The sequence below is a fragment of the Bombyx mandarina genome, chromosome A1 (assembly GCF_030267445.1).
Source record: "Bombyx mandarina strain Sakado chromosome A1, ASM3026744v2".
NCBI lineage: Eukaryota > Metazoa > Arthropoda > Insecta > Lepidoptera > Bombycidae > Bombyx > Bombyx mandarina.
In genome coordinates this window covers 19,894,353-19,911,721 of record NC_143234.1, presented here as the reverse complement: position 1 = coordinate 19,911,721, position 17,369 = coordinate 19,894,353, and the positions used below count along the sequence as shown (strand labels likewise).

Genomic DNA, 17,369 nt, shown 5'->3' with positions numbered 1-17,369 from the left:
CGCACTCAAAGGGTTAATTAATAATTTGTTATTATATATTGAAGCATGTCATACCACCATATTCAGTAGGTTTTTGATCAATTGTTGTCTATAGCTTACCGCCGGATTATTGGGCGAGCGAAGTGGGAATTCTCATACATCAAAATGAGAATGCCTCCATTCACTATATGACCGAAGCCTATTGTATAGTGGTTTCAAATGGAAACGCATGACTGCGTTACGTCGAAAGTATGTAGGAATCTATTGCTTTCTCGTATGTGATCACAGTAATTCATAAGAGCAAAAATTTGGCATTTTTTTTTACTCAATAGATCTCCCGAGGAGACAGTACACTGGTCCTCAGAAGTGCAAATATGCGCTGAGTTCTTGCGATGCTGGCCGTCAGTGTCTGTTGCAGAAACATAATGGTACGTAATGGTAGTTCTATTAAGAGTTTTTTTTTTCTACCTAAGCTGATAGCCTTGAGAGGTTATTTAAGCGTAACCTTAAATAGTAGGTGAGCTCACGTAGCTCAAACCGGAGTGATGTTAACACTGGCCCTAGCAAGAGCAGTGCTTCGCAGAATCTACCACCGGATCGGAAACGCGACCCACTGAGAAGATCCGGCGAGAAACTCAGTGGGCTGTGTCAATGGGTTAATTCGCTCGTCAAGCCCTTCGTCGCAAGCGACGGATTCGAGGGGGATGGTGACCGGTCCATGTGATACCTAAAAGCACCGTTAATGGATCTGGAGGATCCCTAATAACGATTATTAGAGCTGTGTAATCCTTTAAGGAAGATTTCGTTAACATTGTTGTCCTTGTATGTTCAAAGTTTAGGTCGGTTAATATGATCTAGAAATATGTGCTAATTAACTAATTTCTACAATTTATTAATATAATCTAAATTAAATATTTGTTATTTTAAATTATGTTTTACAATGGTAGGTAGTAATTGTGTATAAAAACAATATTTAAATTTTGTATTGAGATATTGTTTATCTTGTGGACCCCGACGTTTATTGCATAGGCAATAAATACATAATGAATGATAATGAAGTGGGTATTTTCGAATATTCAATTTCTTTTGGAACGAAGTTCCTTATCGCGCGTTGTGAAAGGGGGCTAGACGGAAAAAATTCTTACGAAAAGTTGTCACGACACTTTTTAGATCCGTCATTCTGACCAATCAACGTGTAGGCGCTTATCGCGTGACATTGCTCGTATCCGATTGGTCCGCGTAATGAGTACAGTTTCTCGAGATAGCGTTTCAACAATAGTAATTTAGTTCATAGTATTGTTTTTTTCTTCTTCATAATACCGTAATTTATTATTATAACTTAAAAAAAAATTACAATTCCTTCACTAATTAATCGAAAGGAACTTCGTTCCATCCGGGTGTCCCTTGACACCTCTGAAGTTTTTTTTGTGTGCTACGTAATGACTGTACCTATGTTATTCCTAAATAAATTGACAAAGAATTGAATAATATTTTCGAGTCTCATTTGAACTGACACGGTGTTTTTCATTTATCATCGTGAACACGTTTCACAAGCAGATACGTGCTTGCTTAGAAAAAATGCTATTCGGTTGCTTGAGTCTCAGTATAATCCCATCACTGCATACACATCATCAATCAAAGAATTATGGTATACACAGCAGAGGTTCAGCACAATAATGACTAGGTAATGCTTTTATTTTTCGGTTTCGTGACTTTCATGAACCAGTTACTTTCACTTGGTTCTCTAGCAAAGAGGGCCATTCAGATTGTTAAGCATTTCGATTTCCTGTTACTTGTTTAAACAAATCAAAGAAAAAAATAAACGTCATTGCTTGTGACTTTTTGGCGGGAACGCGAGGAGCGAAGTTGTGTGAATTGTTTTATTTTGTCTCTTTAGTGTTTCATAAATGTGGGAAAACGAAACAAAGTCGCTGAACGTAACTTCTCGGGATCCGCCAAAAAGTCCAGCACATTTAAACCACAATTTTGCCGAGATTATATTTCATCCCATATAATATCATCTCATTTCATTACATTTAACTTCAGGCCAATTGATTATTGTTCCAAATTAATCAACTTTATTTAATTTCATCATTTTTTATAAAAAAAATTGTACAGTATTGGGCTGTAGGGTATGACACCTTTGCCTTTCCAGTTAGAAAAAAGAACTACTACTGAGTCATTGCCACTGAAGTAGGAAACATATGGAAATGAAACGTCAACAAAAAATTCGTGCCACTGTGACGTCATCTGGCCACAAAACATGGCGGTTTTAGTGCTGCCCAGAAAATTTTAATGTTAGTAGGTTTTATCGATAAACGTTCTTGGCTCATTTTATTTTAAATATTGTTGAGGAGGTATGAATGTATTTGTAGAATTTATACTTTAATAGGAAGTAAGTATATTGTTATGTGCAAAGATGATGTGATTTAGATATTATGTGAAATCTAAGACGAGTTCGTGCTTCAAATTTTCCAAGTAAACGATATGACAATTTTTAAAATTTGCTACACTGATTTTATAAAGTTGTCGTTTGCCGCAAAACATAAAGATATGGCATAGTACAGTGCCATCAGCCCATTTCTAGCATGCTGAATGTTATCGTATTTTGAGTACGTGTTTTTCTTAGACTATTACAATCTATTTTAATTGTTTTGCTGACTCTTAAGTCCATAACACACTACCGCAGCGCACCTCAAGGAAGGCGCACCGCACTACCGCACCTCATGCAAATTTTAAACTTATCAAGGGACCGCCTGATAAAAAAAAAACACCTACAGAACATTTATTCGTTAATGAAATCACAAACGTCATTCCTTGTGACTTCTTCTCTAAAATCACTTAATTAATAAATATTTAACGAATTTACAATAGTGTTTTACTCATTGCGGAATAAAACTATTTTATTTAAATAGTTCCGAAGAGATTTTGTCGGTAGCCTTTTTCCCGAAATATCTAAACAGAATGTCTAAATATGTTTTGATGACATATTTTAAAGAGGTATTTATGATTAGTGTCATGATGAATAGATTCCGACCGATAAATGGTGTCCGATATTTCGGATTCAAATATATTAAGTGTATAATCTATGTTTCGGATGAGGGCTCCATAATGAATATAAATATATTATTGTATGTTTTAAGCATGATAAAATTAGAAATTTTATATAAGCAATCATATTAAATCGATATCAAAGTCAATAAATAATGTACAACCCAAAACAGACGGCCGAACTGACGTGACAATGACATTTGGCGCGCTAAACATGGCGGATTTTCGGCCTCATTAGACGGAGACGGAGACATTTACGTATATTCATGTTTCATTTTATGTACGCACTGAAATACTGTTATATTGTTTTCCTGCGAGTTAAAGTGCTGAGTAAGAACGAGATAGATATATGTTTATGTGTGTGCCTTCAAAATGGGTGCTATTTATATAAGCAATTGTACGTATAGAACAATGTGTCGTGTCCCTACTAGACATGCGCTAATCATGTTCGGAAAAGGATTGAACATGACATCGTTCTTTAGAGTGTCGGAACTAGTTCCAGTAAACATGTCCGCGGAACTAAACATGTTAAGTCTAGTAGCTGTTTGTAGCTGCTCAGTTCCGCGGACATATTAAGTCTGGTAGCTGTTTGTAGCCGTTTAGTTCCGCGGACATGTTAAGTCTAGTAGCTGTTTGTAGTGTAGCGAATCACGTATTAAATTATCATTAATTACACAATATTTTTCAAAAAAGATATTATAATACAATTTTTTAAAAACACTATAAAAATAAATTGCCGCTGATGGCAATTATTACTATAATTATTATTTTGTAAGGTTTTTAATTTTAGGTTCATTGTTAGTTTGTTTCATAATTTATTAATGTACTATTCCACTTTGTCATAATTTCAATTAGTCTACTACTTTCATTATTTTTCAATGTATTGTACGATGCACCGGAAACTATAACCTATCAATTGTCAATTAAAATACCACGTTATTCTGATATACAACATATTGAGCTCGTTTTAGCTTTACAACCTTTTTCCCATAACCGAGATAACAATATATTTTATTTTCATTACGTAATGTAGCTAACAAAACTAGCGAAAGTGGTGAATGTTTTAAAATTCTCTAATTTTTTATTATGATTTTCTAAGAAATGGTCTACAAACACTTAAGGTTAAGTGCTCGTAAGAATGATGCATGGTCAAGGTCAAAATCCTAAGCAAAACATTTTAATTCATTCAACTATCGACTGTAACACGTAGGTCGTAGAACATAACTTCAATATTCATAAAAATGTAATGTGAAAGAACTCCACACGCAGTTGCATGCACTCGCTCCATCTCACTCCCTCGTATTAGCGCTATATTTCGCCTTATCTCTTTACGTGGACTCGTGTCGCTTCGGGACTCATTCGGGTGGACTCGCCGCGCCACGCCTCCGCGCCGCGCGATACCTATGCTCTAATCATGTCCGCATGTCCGTCATGTTCAACGCGTTCGTATAACAGTACACTTGGAATGGAAATGGAACTGTCTGAACATGTTAATTTTGACAACTCGGATTGAATGATATAGTTCCATATGAGGACATAGTTCCAGGAACTATTTCGGTCCGGAACTACGCATGTCTAGTCCCTACTATATAGGTCTATGGTCATTGCACTGGTCATTGTTTGTCACATCTGACTTCTGACATTATTTACATTTATAAGGTTCATTAATCGGCTTAAAATTTTTAAACAGATATTAAATTAATATATGTAATTCTTAATAGAGTACTATTAGCAACGTAATAATATATTTTAATACAATACAACCAAAAATGCGACGCCGCGCAGGTGTAGGTGCAATCCAAAAACACAGATTGGAACAAGAGAAATATAAAGAAAAGGGAACAGAAATACAAGAAAACCAATTCCAGCAGATGTCCAAACAACTGGAAGTGTTTAGGGAAAATTTGGAAGATTTTGCATCAAAACACAAGAGTGAAATAAAGAAGAATGCTCAGTTCAGAAGGCAATTTCAGGAAATGTGTGCTGCCATCGGTGTGGATCCACTGGCTTCGGGGAAAGGATTCTGGTCTGTTCTTGGTAAGAACTTTATTGAAGATAATTATTTTTAGAACATAAGTATGTACTTTCATCATACTCAATCTCACACCAATTTGGTGGTGGCCGTGGAGTTTTAGCCTGCACAGGATGGTTCTATTAATAACTTATCTTTGCTCGCAAGCATTTGGCCACAGGATTTGCACCTCTTTACGTCTGGGTGTGCTTGTTTGTCTGTTTGTGTTGTTATCAAGTATTTGAAACATCAGTAATAACACAATGGCAGTAAAAACTATTGATTAAACTTCAAAAGCTGTTTAAATCCTAAACATAAAAAACATTGTTGCGCTAAGTCTGTATTTCAAGTCTTTGGCTTAATATATTGGTGGATAATAAAAACCAAGTCTGTTTTTCACTGCTCAGTGTATCATAAATTATTATGAAGATCTAATTTTCCTCATAGCATTGATGGTGCTGTTTAAACAAGAACAAAAAAAAAGAATAGTGAAGTGAAATGTTTAGGGAAAAAATTGAATACCTCGATATTATTGAACATTCTTATTTCTTATTTTATAGGTATTGGTGATTTTTACTATGAGCTAGGAGTGCAAATAGTAGAGGTGTGCTTGGCTACCAACTACAAGAATGGAGGTCTCATAACTTTAGAGGAATTACGTACCAGACTTATAGCTTCTCGTGGCCGAGCAAAGAAGCATCAAGACATTACAAATGAAGATCTGCTAGCGGCAGTGAAGAAACTAAGGATATTTGGAAATGGGTATAAACTTTGTATTTTTATATTTATATTATATTTAAAAGTGTGACTGCAATGCACTGTTTTATGGAGGCTGAACAAGAACACCTTTGGACTATAAATACATAATTATACTTTCTTGACCAGTTTCACTATTTTGTGTACAATTGTCATATATTATCTAACACCAAGTACAAGCCAATTACGTACAATTTACAATTAATTGTTATACTAAAACAAAAATTATGGGACTTGGACGACTTGGACTGAAGTGATGCCAGTGGGCCCTGGTCTATTTTTGTGGTGGTACCTACCCGTACAGACTCACAAGAGGCCCTACTACCAGTGATCAGTCACACTTGTCTAGGTGACATAGTGATCTATGTAGTATGTATGACTATTTGTAGGCACATATGCCATTAGTTGTCAATTACGAAATTGTGAATTAGTAAAATGCATGTACCTAGAGTATGTGATAAGCATTAGTGGTTGTTATTGTGAAATCAAGTAAAAATATGTAATCTTATTAAAGTTGTTTCCTGTGTGCTATGACTTGCCCTTCTTCAAACGAGGCTTGTGTAAGGTACTTAATAATAGGCAGCAGCAGCAGAGGCAGAGCGCCTCTGACATTGCTGAAGTCCATGAGCGACGGCAACCACTCACCATCTGGTGGGCCGTATGCTAGTCTGCCTGCATGGGCAATAAAAACATAAATAAAAAAAGTTTTAAAAGACTTGAGATTCATAAAATTATATAGTGCTTAGAACATGATCTTACTAATTGTTATACCCACACAATTCTCACATTATTTCCAGGTTTACTGTAGTTCCGATCAGTAAAGGCAAATGGCTGGTTCAATCGGTGCCTGGTGAATTAAACATGGATCAAACACTAGTTCTTCAGAAGGCCAGTGGACTTGGAACAGCGTGGGTCTCTGTTAGTGTTCTCACTAGCGACCTTGGGTGAGTTTATAGTAATTTTAAACATTATAACCATTAATGGGTAGGTACTGTATTGGTTTTATTTACATAGTAAACCAACATTTGTATGCTCAATATTATTCTATCATGTATCATTTCCCTAAAACCCACATTATCTAACACTGTATTCTAATTTTTGTTGTTAATGAGCAATTTTATTTAGTCAGTAATTATATTTATAGTTTCTATGTGTGTATATGTTCTTGAGTTGTGCGTGCGCTTCTGGTACACAAATATAATATCAGAACTCAGCTATTTTTAACTGATCTTTTTTTTAATAAGTTTTTGTACCCTCTTGCTCTTTGCTGAATAAAAAAACCTTCAAAACTGATTTAAATTTTGCTTACTTTTCAGTTGGACTGAAACCAGAGCCGAGAATGCTTTAAACCATATGGTGAGAGAAGGTCTCGCCTGGGTGGACTCTCAGGAACCAAAAGAGACGTTGTACTGGTTCCCTAGCATGTTTGCGGAATGCGTATCAGCATGAACTATAAGCCTATGTGATATATGTATGTAATTCTGTAAATTATTATAAAATTTATTTTTGTACATAAATAAAAACATATTACAATCGTTCGAATTCGTTTATTATTGCACTGATTACATTTAATAAAATATTGTAAATACATTTTTCACTTAAAATAAAATAACATAATATTAGTGCCTATTTTATTTTATTATTTGTGCAATCATAACAAAAATATAAGTGCTCTCTCTAATAACATTTGTAGATTTTTACCATTATGTTCTTGGTATTGCCAATGATCATGATTGATGACAATAGTCTATTTACCAGACACGGTTTCCAGTTTGAAGGTAGGACAACTATTATTTTATTGTTATTGCGACTTCAATCTCCTATCAAAGCCTTAGTGGTAATAAATAAAAATAACGCCATGCGACTAAATATATTTTCAACCCGCAATGTAAAGCATATAATTTCTTTTCGGTCAACAATGAGTTTACGTGACAATTGGCAGACAGCTTTTATAATCTGGAAATTTTAGGCTGTAGAGTATGTCAAAGACATACAAGAAACATTGCCTTCTTTAGGTAGACCAGACCAGACCGAAATACTAGGTCAAATACTAGACTAATCCACAGTAGAGTTGGTAGGATTAAATTTTTAAATTTCAACAAAAAATCAGGTGCGATTTGATACAGCATGTAACAAATAAATTCCATATCAGCTCAATTTCCATAAAATATTTGTATCAGCTCTCCGTACTATCCTCGTGATTGAATCCTGAATTTGGAAGTTTCAATTGTATTCGCAATTCGCTGTTCTCGTTTTCTAAATCGTTCAATTGCTTCTTGAGTTTCTCGGTCATTTCCACGTAAGACTCTTTCCACCTACAAATATTATTACATAACCTATATTATGGTGGTAGGACCTCTTGTGAGTCCGCACGGGTAGGTACCACTGCCCCGCCTATTTCTGCCGTGAAGCAGTAATGCGTTTCGGTTTGAAGGGTGGGGCAGCCGTTGTGACTATACTGAGACCTTAGAACTATATCTCAAGGTGTGTGGCGCATTTACGTTGTAGATGTCTATGGGCTCCAGTAACCACTTAACATCAGGTGGGCTGTGAGCTCGTCCACACAGCTAAGCAATAAATAAAAAAAAAAAACCTAAAATTTTGTTTTTGCCTATTTAAATGACCTGTGTGCTTAGTGAGAGTTTTTTAACGTTCTCGATAGCGTAAAAGTTAGCTGATATTTGTATGGAATGGATCGTTTGCGTACGTTTGCCGCTAGGGGCGCTGTTCCAACTGCATACAAAATTGGGCTAACTTTTACGCTATCGAGAACGTTAAGAAACTTCAAGGTTTTGCATGGGGCACGTAAACGATGAGAAATCATTATTAATGATTCCCAAATAATATATTAAGAAATTAGTGACCGCGCATAACAATTATAATACAAGGATGGGCATTATGGAAAAAATCTCAAAAAATTAGTGTTCCTAAAGCAGATAGGAAAAGTTAAATTGATAGGTAGGTAGGTATTGCGAAGAGGACAATAAGGCATTTAAAATGAAAAAAAACAGTTTTGGAAAACGTATGTATAGTTTTGAAGTTTTCAAAAAAAAAACACAGGTTCCAAATTTACTCTTACCTTTTACTGAGCTCCATTTGATTTTCTAAATGTTTATTCAGTTCGTTCAATTCGTCTTCTTTTGTTGAAATTATCCTGAAATAAAACATTTTGTGACAAATGTAGTTATAGGTTCATCGAGAAGCAAAAATTAGTTCCAGTCTAAGTGGTACGATAGCCTTTATTTCAATGCAATAAGACTCAAAGTGGAGACATGACATTATTTTTTAGCGTAGTTAGCTGGAAGAGTTCATTTAATCTTAAATGTTTTCCAGAATAGACACCAAAATGAACCTAGAGACAAGAAGACGAAGTATATTTTTTCTCTATATTGAGATATCATACCGCTTGACTGTTTTGCGGCAGAAATAGGCATAATGATGATAACTTACCCGTGCGGGCTTATAATAATACGTCCAACCACAAGTTGATTCCCGTTAGAGATTTCGATACTACTAGAGGTCCTACTGGTGGTAGGACTTCTTGTGAGTCTGCACGGGTAGGTACCAGCACCCTGCTTATTTCTGCCGTAAAGCAGTATTTTTTTTTCCTACCTATGCTGATAGCCTTGAGAGGCTATTTCAGCTTCGCCTTAACGTGTGTAGGTGAACACTACGGTGCTCAAACCGGAGTATTGCTAGCACTGGCCCTAGCAAGAGCCGTGCTTCGCAGAATCTACCACCGGAACGGAAACGCGACCCACTGAGAAGATCCGGCGAGAAACTCAGTGGGCTGTGTCTGAGGGTTAATTCGCTCGTCGAGCCCTTCGTCGCGACGGGTTCGACGAGAACGCGTACCGGTTTGAAAGGAGGGGCAATTATATCAAGGTGGGTGGCGGCATTGTCTCTAGAACGACCGAATTAGTACTTCAATGGGGTCAACAAAAAATTAATACTTTTGACTGAGTTCTGCTCTAGAGGACATCATTGCTTGAAGCTTGTTCACCATTCCGTGTGTTTCATTGAGGGACTTTTGAGAGTTTTCCAATTGCAAACTGTAAAAGAACCATCATATGAAAATCGAGTTTTTCTCAACACTACTATTTTAATCGATTTTATAATTCACTTCGCGAGGCAGCCTAATCGATATTCAATGTAGAAGAAAACGAATGTAGAAAGTGATGAATGTGTATTGCCGTTGCAAAACGAAATTACTATTCTGAGGTTTCACTGCGAATTAAGATAGCTGTATTCTTAAACGTCACATGAAGAAATGTCACGTTCATCCATCTTACTGGAGTTACATGGCTGAAGACCAAAACGTGGGTATATTGTATAAACAACAGGTGAAATGTTTATTATATGTTTTCACGTCTCGTTAGGAAAACGGATTTTTTAAATTTTTTTATTTAAAATTTCCTTTTCGTAAAAGCCAATTACAAGCTTTCACGAATACCCAAATATGAATTGCCGTACCGTAACCAGATAAACATTTACTCATATACTTAATCAATTGTGAACATTTTAATCTTTGTGTTTATTTGATTCTTTTATTTTTTAGTGGATTTTGCACAATGTAGGTTCCAGTAACCTGCCTATTGTGCCGCAAAATGATTATACTTTCGAATTAAAAAGGTGGGTTAGCCGTTTTACGTTACGATAGACATTTTGATTTGTATCCATCCACGTTCACTTGTCTACAGTAGTAAAAAATAACGTGAAGTAACTAAATCACATTTATAAATCTGCTTATGAACAAAATTTTTTTTTTATTGCTTACTTGGTTGGACGAGCTCACAGCCCACCTGGTGTTAAGTGGTTACTGGAGCCCATAGACATCTACAACGTAAATGCGCCACCCACCTTGAGACATAAGTTCTAAGGTCTCAGGTATAGTTACAACGGCTGCCCCATCCTTCAAACCGAAACGCATTACTGCTTCACGGCAGAAATATGCAGGGTGGTGGTACCTACCCGCGCGGACTCTCAAGAGGTCCTACCACCAGTAAATACAACAAATACAACGCACGTGAGCTCTTCGCAGCGATTCTTCAACAATTTTTCTTCCCAATCTCTACGCTTCGTTTCTCTAGCTTGTATCTCTTGAATTCTCTGTACGTCGAGCGCCAGACATTGCTTCTCGCACACGAGTTGGACATTTCGTCTCTCCGATGATACCTAAATTCAAAATTCGTATGGACGTTACGTCCGGATGCTAATAAATTCCGCCTCTTTGAGCTTAAAAATCGTCTCATTTAAGTTTTTTTTCTTTTATTGCTCTCGTACGCAGACGAGCATACGGCCTTGATGGTGCGTGGTTACCGTCGCCCATGGACTTCAACAATGCCAGGGGCAGAGCCAAACCGCTGCCTACCGTCAAAATTCAAATATGTAAATAAGATCAAAATCTAATACTCGATAATAAAAACCTACAAATTGCCGTCAAATATTTATTAATATACTGTTTATCCACCGAGCGCCATGTAACGCAATAAAATATTGCGAGGTCAACGCCCCTGCGGCCTCGCGTGAATTAGAGGAAACTTACGCTTTACATTGCTGGCTCTCTAACGACCTTACCAAAACAAGTCATCATCGCTCTCAGCAAATAATACCTAATGTTTAATGTTTACCTAATGTTAGAATGATAGGTACTTTACGTAATAACTACCTATGGGATATTAGTACGTAGTAATCGTAGTCTAAATAATAATATAGTGTATCTGTTTAAAGGTCATGTACCTAATGTTCTACTGATGTTTTGTATTTGTCAAATCTTCAGTGCAATACCTTTGCCGATATTATTTAAAACTTTCGCGTGGAATTGCGATGGAGATTTGGTTATTCGTAGTGGTTAAGTAACTTAGAACAATATTTTGTCTATATATTTATTTTATTATCGAATCACGAACCAATTCCTGAAACATTATTTCCATTCGCTGTTCGGCCATTCTCAATTTCGGCTCCAACGATTTCAATTCTTCATTATGTTGCTTAATGTAATTTTCATTTGCTTGACTTAATATTTTGTTTTCCCTATAAAATAAGCAATTGAAGATTTTTTTTAAATTTTCGATACCACGCTCCACAGACACGACATTGCGACTGATACTGCCTACATCCAGATATAAGGCATGGTTGCTTTGTCGTAGAAATTAGATGGCGATAGCTTTTGAAGTCGTTATGGCCTATAGGAAAGACGTCCGGTGCATTGGTGTTGAAGCGATGCACCGGTGTTCGAATCCCAGGCGGGTACCAATTTTTCTAATGAAATACGTACTCAACAAATGTTCACGATTGACTATCACGGTGAAGGAATACCATCGTGTAATAAAAATAAAAAACCTGCAAAATTATAATTTGCGTAATCACTGGTGATAGGACCTCTTGTGAGACCACGCGGGTAAGTTCACCACCCCGCCTGTTTCTGCCGTGAAGCAGTAATGCGTTTCGGTTTAAAGGGTGGGGCCATTATACTATACTGAGAGATTAGAACTCATATCTCAAGGTAGATGGTGGCATTTACGTTGTAGATGTCTATGGGCTCTGGTAACCACTTAGCATCAAGTGGGTGGTGAGCTCGTCCACCTACCTAAGCAATAAAAATAAAATAAAAAATTCATAGACCTTCTTTACCTTTGAACTTTATTTAGAAGTAATCCCTTTTCAACTAACTCGGCATCAAGATTCTTTATATGTACAAGCATATCAGCTATTTTCTCGTTATATTTGTCCTTCATTTCGTCTATTTCCTTTCTGTACACAGCTTCTAAGTCGTCTTTGACACTGCACAGGGCACGTTTGACCCGATTTAGTTCAGCTGCAAATTTGATGCCATTAAGCTAATAGTTTAATTTGAGCATTATGGGTTTAATACTTTAGTTTGACCAACAAGCCTAGAGTACTGTCAACAACGTCCTTTCTACGGTGTTCCTACAATACTATGTCACGTCTTATGTGTACATGTCCTTTTAAAAATGGAGATAAAGAGATCTAACTTATATGGTGGAAAAATTGAAACAGTGTCCAGCCATAAACAATAAGTTGCCACTCTAAAACTCGCAAAATTAGCGCCTGTAGCGAAGCGTGTTATACTGGTGGTAAGACGTCTTCTGAGTCCACACGGGTAGGTACCACTACCCTGCTTTTTTTTGTCGTGAAGCAGTAATGCGTTTCGGTTTGAAGGATGAGGCAGCCGTTGTACTGTTAAAAGTGAGACCTTACAACTCGCCTCTCAAGGTGAGTGGCGGCATTTACGTTGTAGATGTCTATGAGCTCCGGTAACCACTTAACATCAGGTGGGCAGTGAGCTCGTCCACCAATCTAAGCAATAAAAAAAAAGAATTAACAGTTGTCAATATAGCGAATAGTGCCGTGTTGAAAAACTTAATATAATAACGTTTGGCGTGATCTTCGAAACTACACCACTTGCTACGGTGGCGCCACTAATTGATCGCCTATCCACATAACACTTTTCATACAGAGAGATCTTTACTCTCTACACTTTAACGAGGTCCGAAAGGAGTTCTCAGAAAGTGAATGAAATGAAAATATTTCTGTAGGTATCTCAGATCACGTGTACTGATATAAATATATACATATAATATATTGTTATAAATATATATATAAATACATATATAAGTACTGATACGACAACACAATTCTGCGTCTTACAAATTACAGTTACAAATATTAATTTATTAGTAAGTGCCACAGAAATAAATCAAGATTTCTGTGATAAGTGCCTAGTATCAAACATATGATGAGTCCTTGGCTGGGAACGTCAATTCATAGCTATCTCGTTCGATATTCGCGAGTCGTAAATATAATTAAAATAACTGCCACCAAGAAATATTTTAATGAAATAATAAATAATTGACGGTAGTTGTCATAATTAGAAGTCGTCGTGGCCTAAAGGATAAGACGTCCGGTGCATTCGTATCGAGCGATGCACTGGTGTTCGAATCTCGCTGGCGGGTACCAATTTTTCTAATGAAATACGTACTCAACAAATGTTCACGATTGACTTCTACGGTGAAGGAATAACATCGTGCAATAAAAATCAAACCCGCAAAATTATAATTTGCGTAATTACTGGTGGTAGGACCTCTTGTGAGTCCGCACGGGTAGGTACCACCGCCCCGCCTATTTCTGCCGTGAAGCAGTAATGCGTTTCGGTTTGAAGGGTGGGGCAGCCGTTGTGACTATACTGAGACCTTAGAACTATATCTCAAGGTGTGTGGCGCATTTACGTTGTAGATGTCTATGGGCTCCAGTAACCACTTAACACCAGGTGGGCTGTGAGCTCGTCCACACAACTAAGCAATAAAAAAAAAAAAAAAAAATAATATAATAGCGACAAAATAAATATCATCATAGTCGTTTGTGACTATAGTTAATAGATATGACCGCTGTGGATATATTTTTTTATGATTGAAGGTTTACTGGTGGCCTTTCCAATTTTTTACCAGGGCAGGTGGGCGAGCAAAGGCTCAGCCAGAAAGGGGCTGTAGATTTATTTATTTATTCAATTCAATACAAAGTCAGGCTTACAGTTTGCACCAAAACGCCTAACTCGTTAACACAAGGAACATTATTTTAGACAAAAGTATTCCCCAACTATCAGCAAACACGTCAGCATTCTGGATTTCGGACATAAATATACTAGGTATTATACTAATGTACAAGCTGTGGTATAAGCCCATATTTAAGGAGGCCACTTAGACTGCAAAGTATTCGAAGCGTGGGAAAATAGTAAGCCGAAAACAATAAATGAGTCGTCTATTATCAAAGGTGGCAATCTGTGCATTTGCACAAAAAAATGTTATTGATATGTCAATACAGATTGATTTGAATATAATCGTCTTCTTCAAAGAATACGGTTCAAAACCTGCATTAAATAAAGGTTAATAGTTAACCTGCTATTTATCTAAGATGTCGTTCCGAAGAGTTTTGTGACTGCCAATGGAATACAAAGTCAATAATTCGTTTTTCTGATTTACCAATAATTGTCCAAAAGTCAGATTGCCGGCTTTGATAATAGTCGACTCAAATGCAACATTGAACCATAATTTTTTTTTTTTTAAGCAAGATGTGGCCCGGAATCCTTTTCATTTTCATCACGACAGGCGAAAGGTTTTAATTGTGTACATCATACCTGTCTGTTGTTTAATTGTTGCGTTTGCATCATTCTTCTGTTTCCTTACAATATCGTAAAGCTCTAAAGCTTCTGCGACCTGCAGTTTTTAATTTAACATGAATTATATAGTTGTTTACTGAGTTAATGAAGATTAGCGGCTGCGTTACAACTAGGTATATTAAGTTAAAAATTATTATAATTCCTTGGCAAATGAAAATAGGCCATTTCAAAAAGGTACTAAATTTATCTAAGTGATAAAAAACCAAACCCGCAAATATTACAGCTACTACAAAAAAGCAGTTTTTTTGTTATTTGTCTCGAGATTCGGAGTAAGGGATTTTAATCGGGCTAGGACATTATGAGGTAAGTTGACCAATAATTATTGGGTAAGATACATTCGTCTAGCACTACGCCGTTATGTGAATATGTGGAGTTACATAACTAATTTGGATATGCTCACCTTTGACTTAGCTTCCGCATGTTTCTTAATTTTTTCCACCAACTCTTTCTGAGATAAAACCAATTGCTTTTTTAAATCTTCTCTACTTTTCTTCTCTGCTGCCAAGTTAATTTTGTATTCTTCTAAATTTTTCGCATGTTCCTCTATTTTAATTTCCAACTCCTTACCTCTTTCTTTGTAGGACGCGATCTCTTTCTCCTTAATTTTAACATCATTGAGTAACGTCGAATTCTTTGTTTGCAGTTCTTTATATTTCGTTTCTAATTCTATATAATCTGTTAGCGCTGTTTCTAGTTTTAATTCGAGTTCTCTTTTATTTTCCATATCGTTTAGCTGTAATAACAATTTCCAAATTTCGTTCGATTCACGCATGACTCTTAAGCCCCGAAGTTGTGAATACTATGGCAGTGTTCTAATCATGGTCTGTTAAAGTTTTCGTATCTGAACTAGTTTAAATCTATTTAATATTTAAAAAAAAAGCGATCTTAATATGCTATGCTGTTTCACAATATACCGATGGTGTTTTATCGAAGCTACACTCAACAATATTGAACTAAAGTAGATACTTAATGTGAATTTAAAACTAAATACCATACTACCTGGAGCCACTGCGGTCATCCAGAGTGCGTTTCCAGAGGTCTTTTTTTCCACGTACCATCCGGCTATGGAATGAGCTCCCCTCCACGGTGTTTCCCGAGCGCTATGACATGTCCTTCTTCAAACGAGGCTTGTGGAGAGTATTAAGCGGTAGGCAGCGGCTTGGCTCTGCCCCTGGCATTGCTGAAGTCCATGGGCGACGGTAACCACTCATCATCGGGTGGGCCGTATGCTCGTCTGCCTACAAAGGCAATAAAAAAAATGGATGAAATAAACTGTTGCCGATTATAATTCTCATGATGTTTATAACTGTAACTGCATTCGAAAATGTTGTCCTCTAGCACTAGTTACAGAAGACAAGGAGGCTTCGTTCTCTCATGTCCAAAGAACAGCAAATAAAGTCTTAATTGCTAGTAAAATTGACCTTTCGATTCCAGAACAACCAAACAATCGTCGAACAAGAGATCAAAATGCTGATCGCTGACAATCAAAAGCTTTCGCATCAGCTCGGTGTGCTGCTCAAGGAGAAACTGGAGAATGAGAAGCAGTCGGCTGATTCTAATCAAGAACAAAGCAAAGAGCTAGATGAACTCAAGAGACAAGTCTCTTTATTTACTAAGGTCTGTAAACGAATTGGGGGTTAAATGTACATAATTTAACCCAACCCCCCCCCCCCCTTTTTATTGCTTAGATGGGTAGACGAGCCCACAGCCTACCTGGTGTTAAGTGGTTACTGGACCAACGTGGAAATCGATCAATAACGCACGTGACATACATAACGAATGCTAATTAGATATTTTGTTGGCGGCTCCGTGAGTGGATCAGACCAGACTCGCATGAGACGAAGCATCTTATTAATTGGCCCCAAATATTGGTAAAGATATAGCCTGTTTTTCTTTGAATTTTGGTATACTCTAAAATTGAATTGAAGCAAACTAATGGTAAAAGCTACGATTACATGTGTCCGTTTTAATTTAGGAAAGGGATTCTCTCCACGTTTTATGGCAAACAGCTCAGAGGACTATTGAGGCTTTAGAAACTGAGTTAAAAACTTACCATTGCTACGATAACAGAGGGAAGCAGGTATATTAATATTCTGCTTTATTATTTATGAAATATTTTGTTGGAAGTGAATTTTTTTTTGTTTATTGCCCTTGTAGGCAGACGATCGTACAGCCCACCTGATGGTGAGTGGTTACCGTCGCCCATGGACTTCAGCAATGCCAGGGGCAGAGCCAAGCCGCTGCCTATCGTTGAGTACTCTTCACAAGCCTCGTTTGAAGAAGGACATGTCATAGCGCTCGAGAAACACTGTGGAGGGGAGCTCATTCCAAAGCCGGTTGGTACGTGACAAAAAAGATCTCTGGCACGCATCTAGC

At 36.9% G+C, this 17,369-nt stretch overlaps 2 protein-coding genes and 1 long non-coding RNA gene across 5 annotated transcripts; 2 read left to right on the top strand and 1 right to left on the bottom strand.

Annotated features, from left to right (window-relative positions):
- Positions 1 to 3,636: 3,636 nt before the first annotated feature.
- On the top strand, positions 3,637 to 7,336 carry lsn (vacuolar-sorting protein SNF8). Its single transcript, XM_089739334.1, has 4 exons — positions 3,637 to 5,067; positions 5,602 to 5,803; positions 6,595 to 6,741; positions 7,114 to 7,336. Exons 1-4 carry the CDS (start codon positions 4,800 to 4,802, stop codon positions 7,244 to 7,246), a joined length of 750 nt encoding a protein of 249 aa, XP_089595460.1. The 5' UTR covers positions 3,637 to 4,799; the 3' UTR covers positions 7,247 to 7,336.
- On the bottom strand, positions 7,330 to 16,223 carry LOC114242723 (uncharacterized). 3 transcript variants are annotated; one of them, XM_089739327.1, is made up of 8 exons: positions 15,394 to 15,820; positions 14,952 to 15,030; positions 12,431 to 12,614; positions 11,707 to 11,830; positions 10,824 to 10,972; positions 9,751 to 9,849; positions 8,877 to 8,951; positions 7,330 to 8,112 (listed from the first exon to the last, which is right to left on the bottom strand). In XM_089739327.1, exons 1-8 carry the CDS (start codon positions 15,763 to 15,765, stop codon positions 7,974 to 7,976), a joined length of 1,221 nt encoding a protein of 406 aa, XP_089595453.1. In that variant the 5' UTR covers positions 15,766 to 15,820; the 3' UTR covers positions 7,330 to 7,973. The 3 variants fall into 3 exon arrangements, with proteins under 3 accessions (XP_089595453.1, XP_089595455.1, XP_089595454.1); XM_089739329.1 differs by having other exon boundaries at positions 15,561 to 15,729; XM_089739328.1 differs by lacking the exon at positions 9,751 to 9,849 and having other exon boundaries at positions 15,394 to 16,223.
- A 179-nt stretch (positions 16,224 to 16,402) lies between these two features.
- LOC149499621 (uncharacterized) lies at positions 16,403 to 17,143 on the top strand. The gene is made up of 2 exons (XR_016325609.1): positions 16,403 to 16,610; positions 16,969 to 17,143. It is a non-coding gene; the product is annotated as an uncharacterized LOC149499621 (long non-coding RNA).
- Positions 17,144 to 17,369: the final 226 nt, after the last annotated feature.

Excerpts from the sequence above, each read along its gene's own strand:
- lsn (XM_089739334.1), top strand. The coding sequence starts at position 4,800 with ATGCGACGCCGCGCAGGTGTAGGTGCAATCCAAAAACACAGATTGGAA. Across the intron at positions 5,068-5,601 it reads AGGATTCTGGTCTGTTCTTG|GTATTGGTGATTTTTACTAT; the intron begins GTAAGAACTTTA and ends CTTATTTTATAG. Across the intron at positions 6,742-7,113 it reads GTTCTCACTAGCGACCTTGG|TTGGACTGAAACCAGAGCCG; the intron begins GTGAGTTTATAG and ends CTTACTTTTCAG.
- LOC114242723 (XM_089739327.1), bottom strand. The coding sequence starts at position 15,765 with ATGCGTGAATCGAACGAAATTTGGAAATTGTTATTACAGCTAAACGAT. Across the intron at positions 12,615-14,951 it reads AACAATTAAACAACAGACAG|CTGAACTAAATCGGGTCAAA; the intron begins GTATGATGTACA and ends TCAAATTTGCAG. Across the intron at positions 11,831-12,430 it reads CTTCTAAATAAAGTTCAAAG|GGAAAACAAAATATTAAGTC; the intron begins GTAAAGAAGGTC and ends CTTATTTTATAG.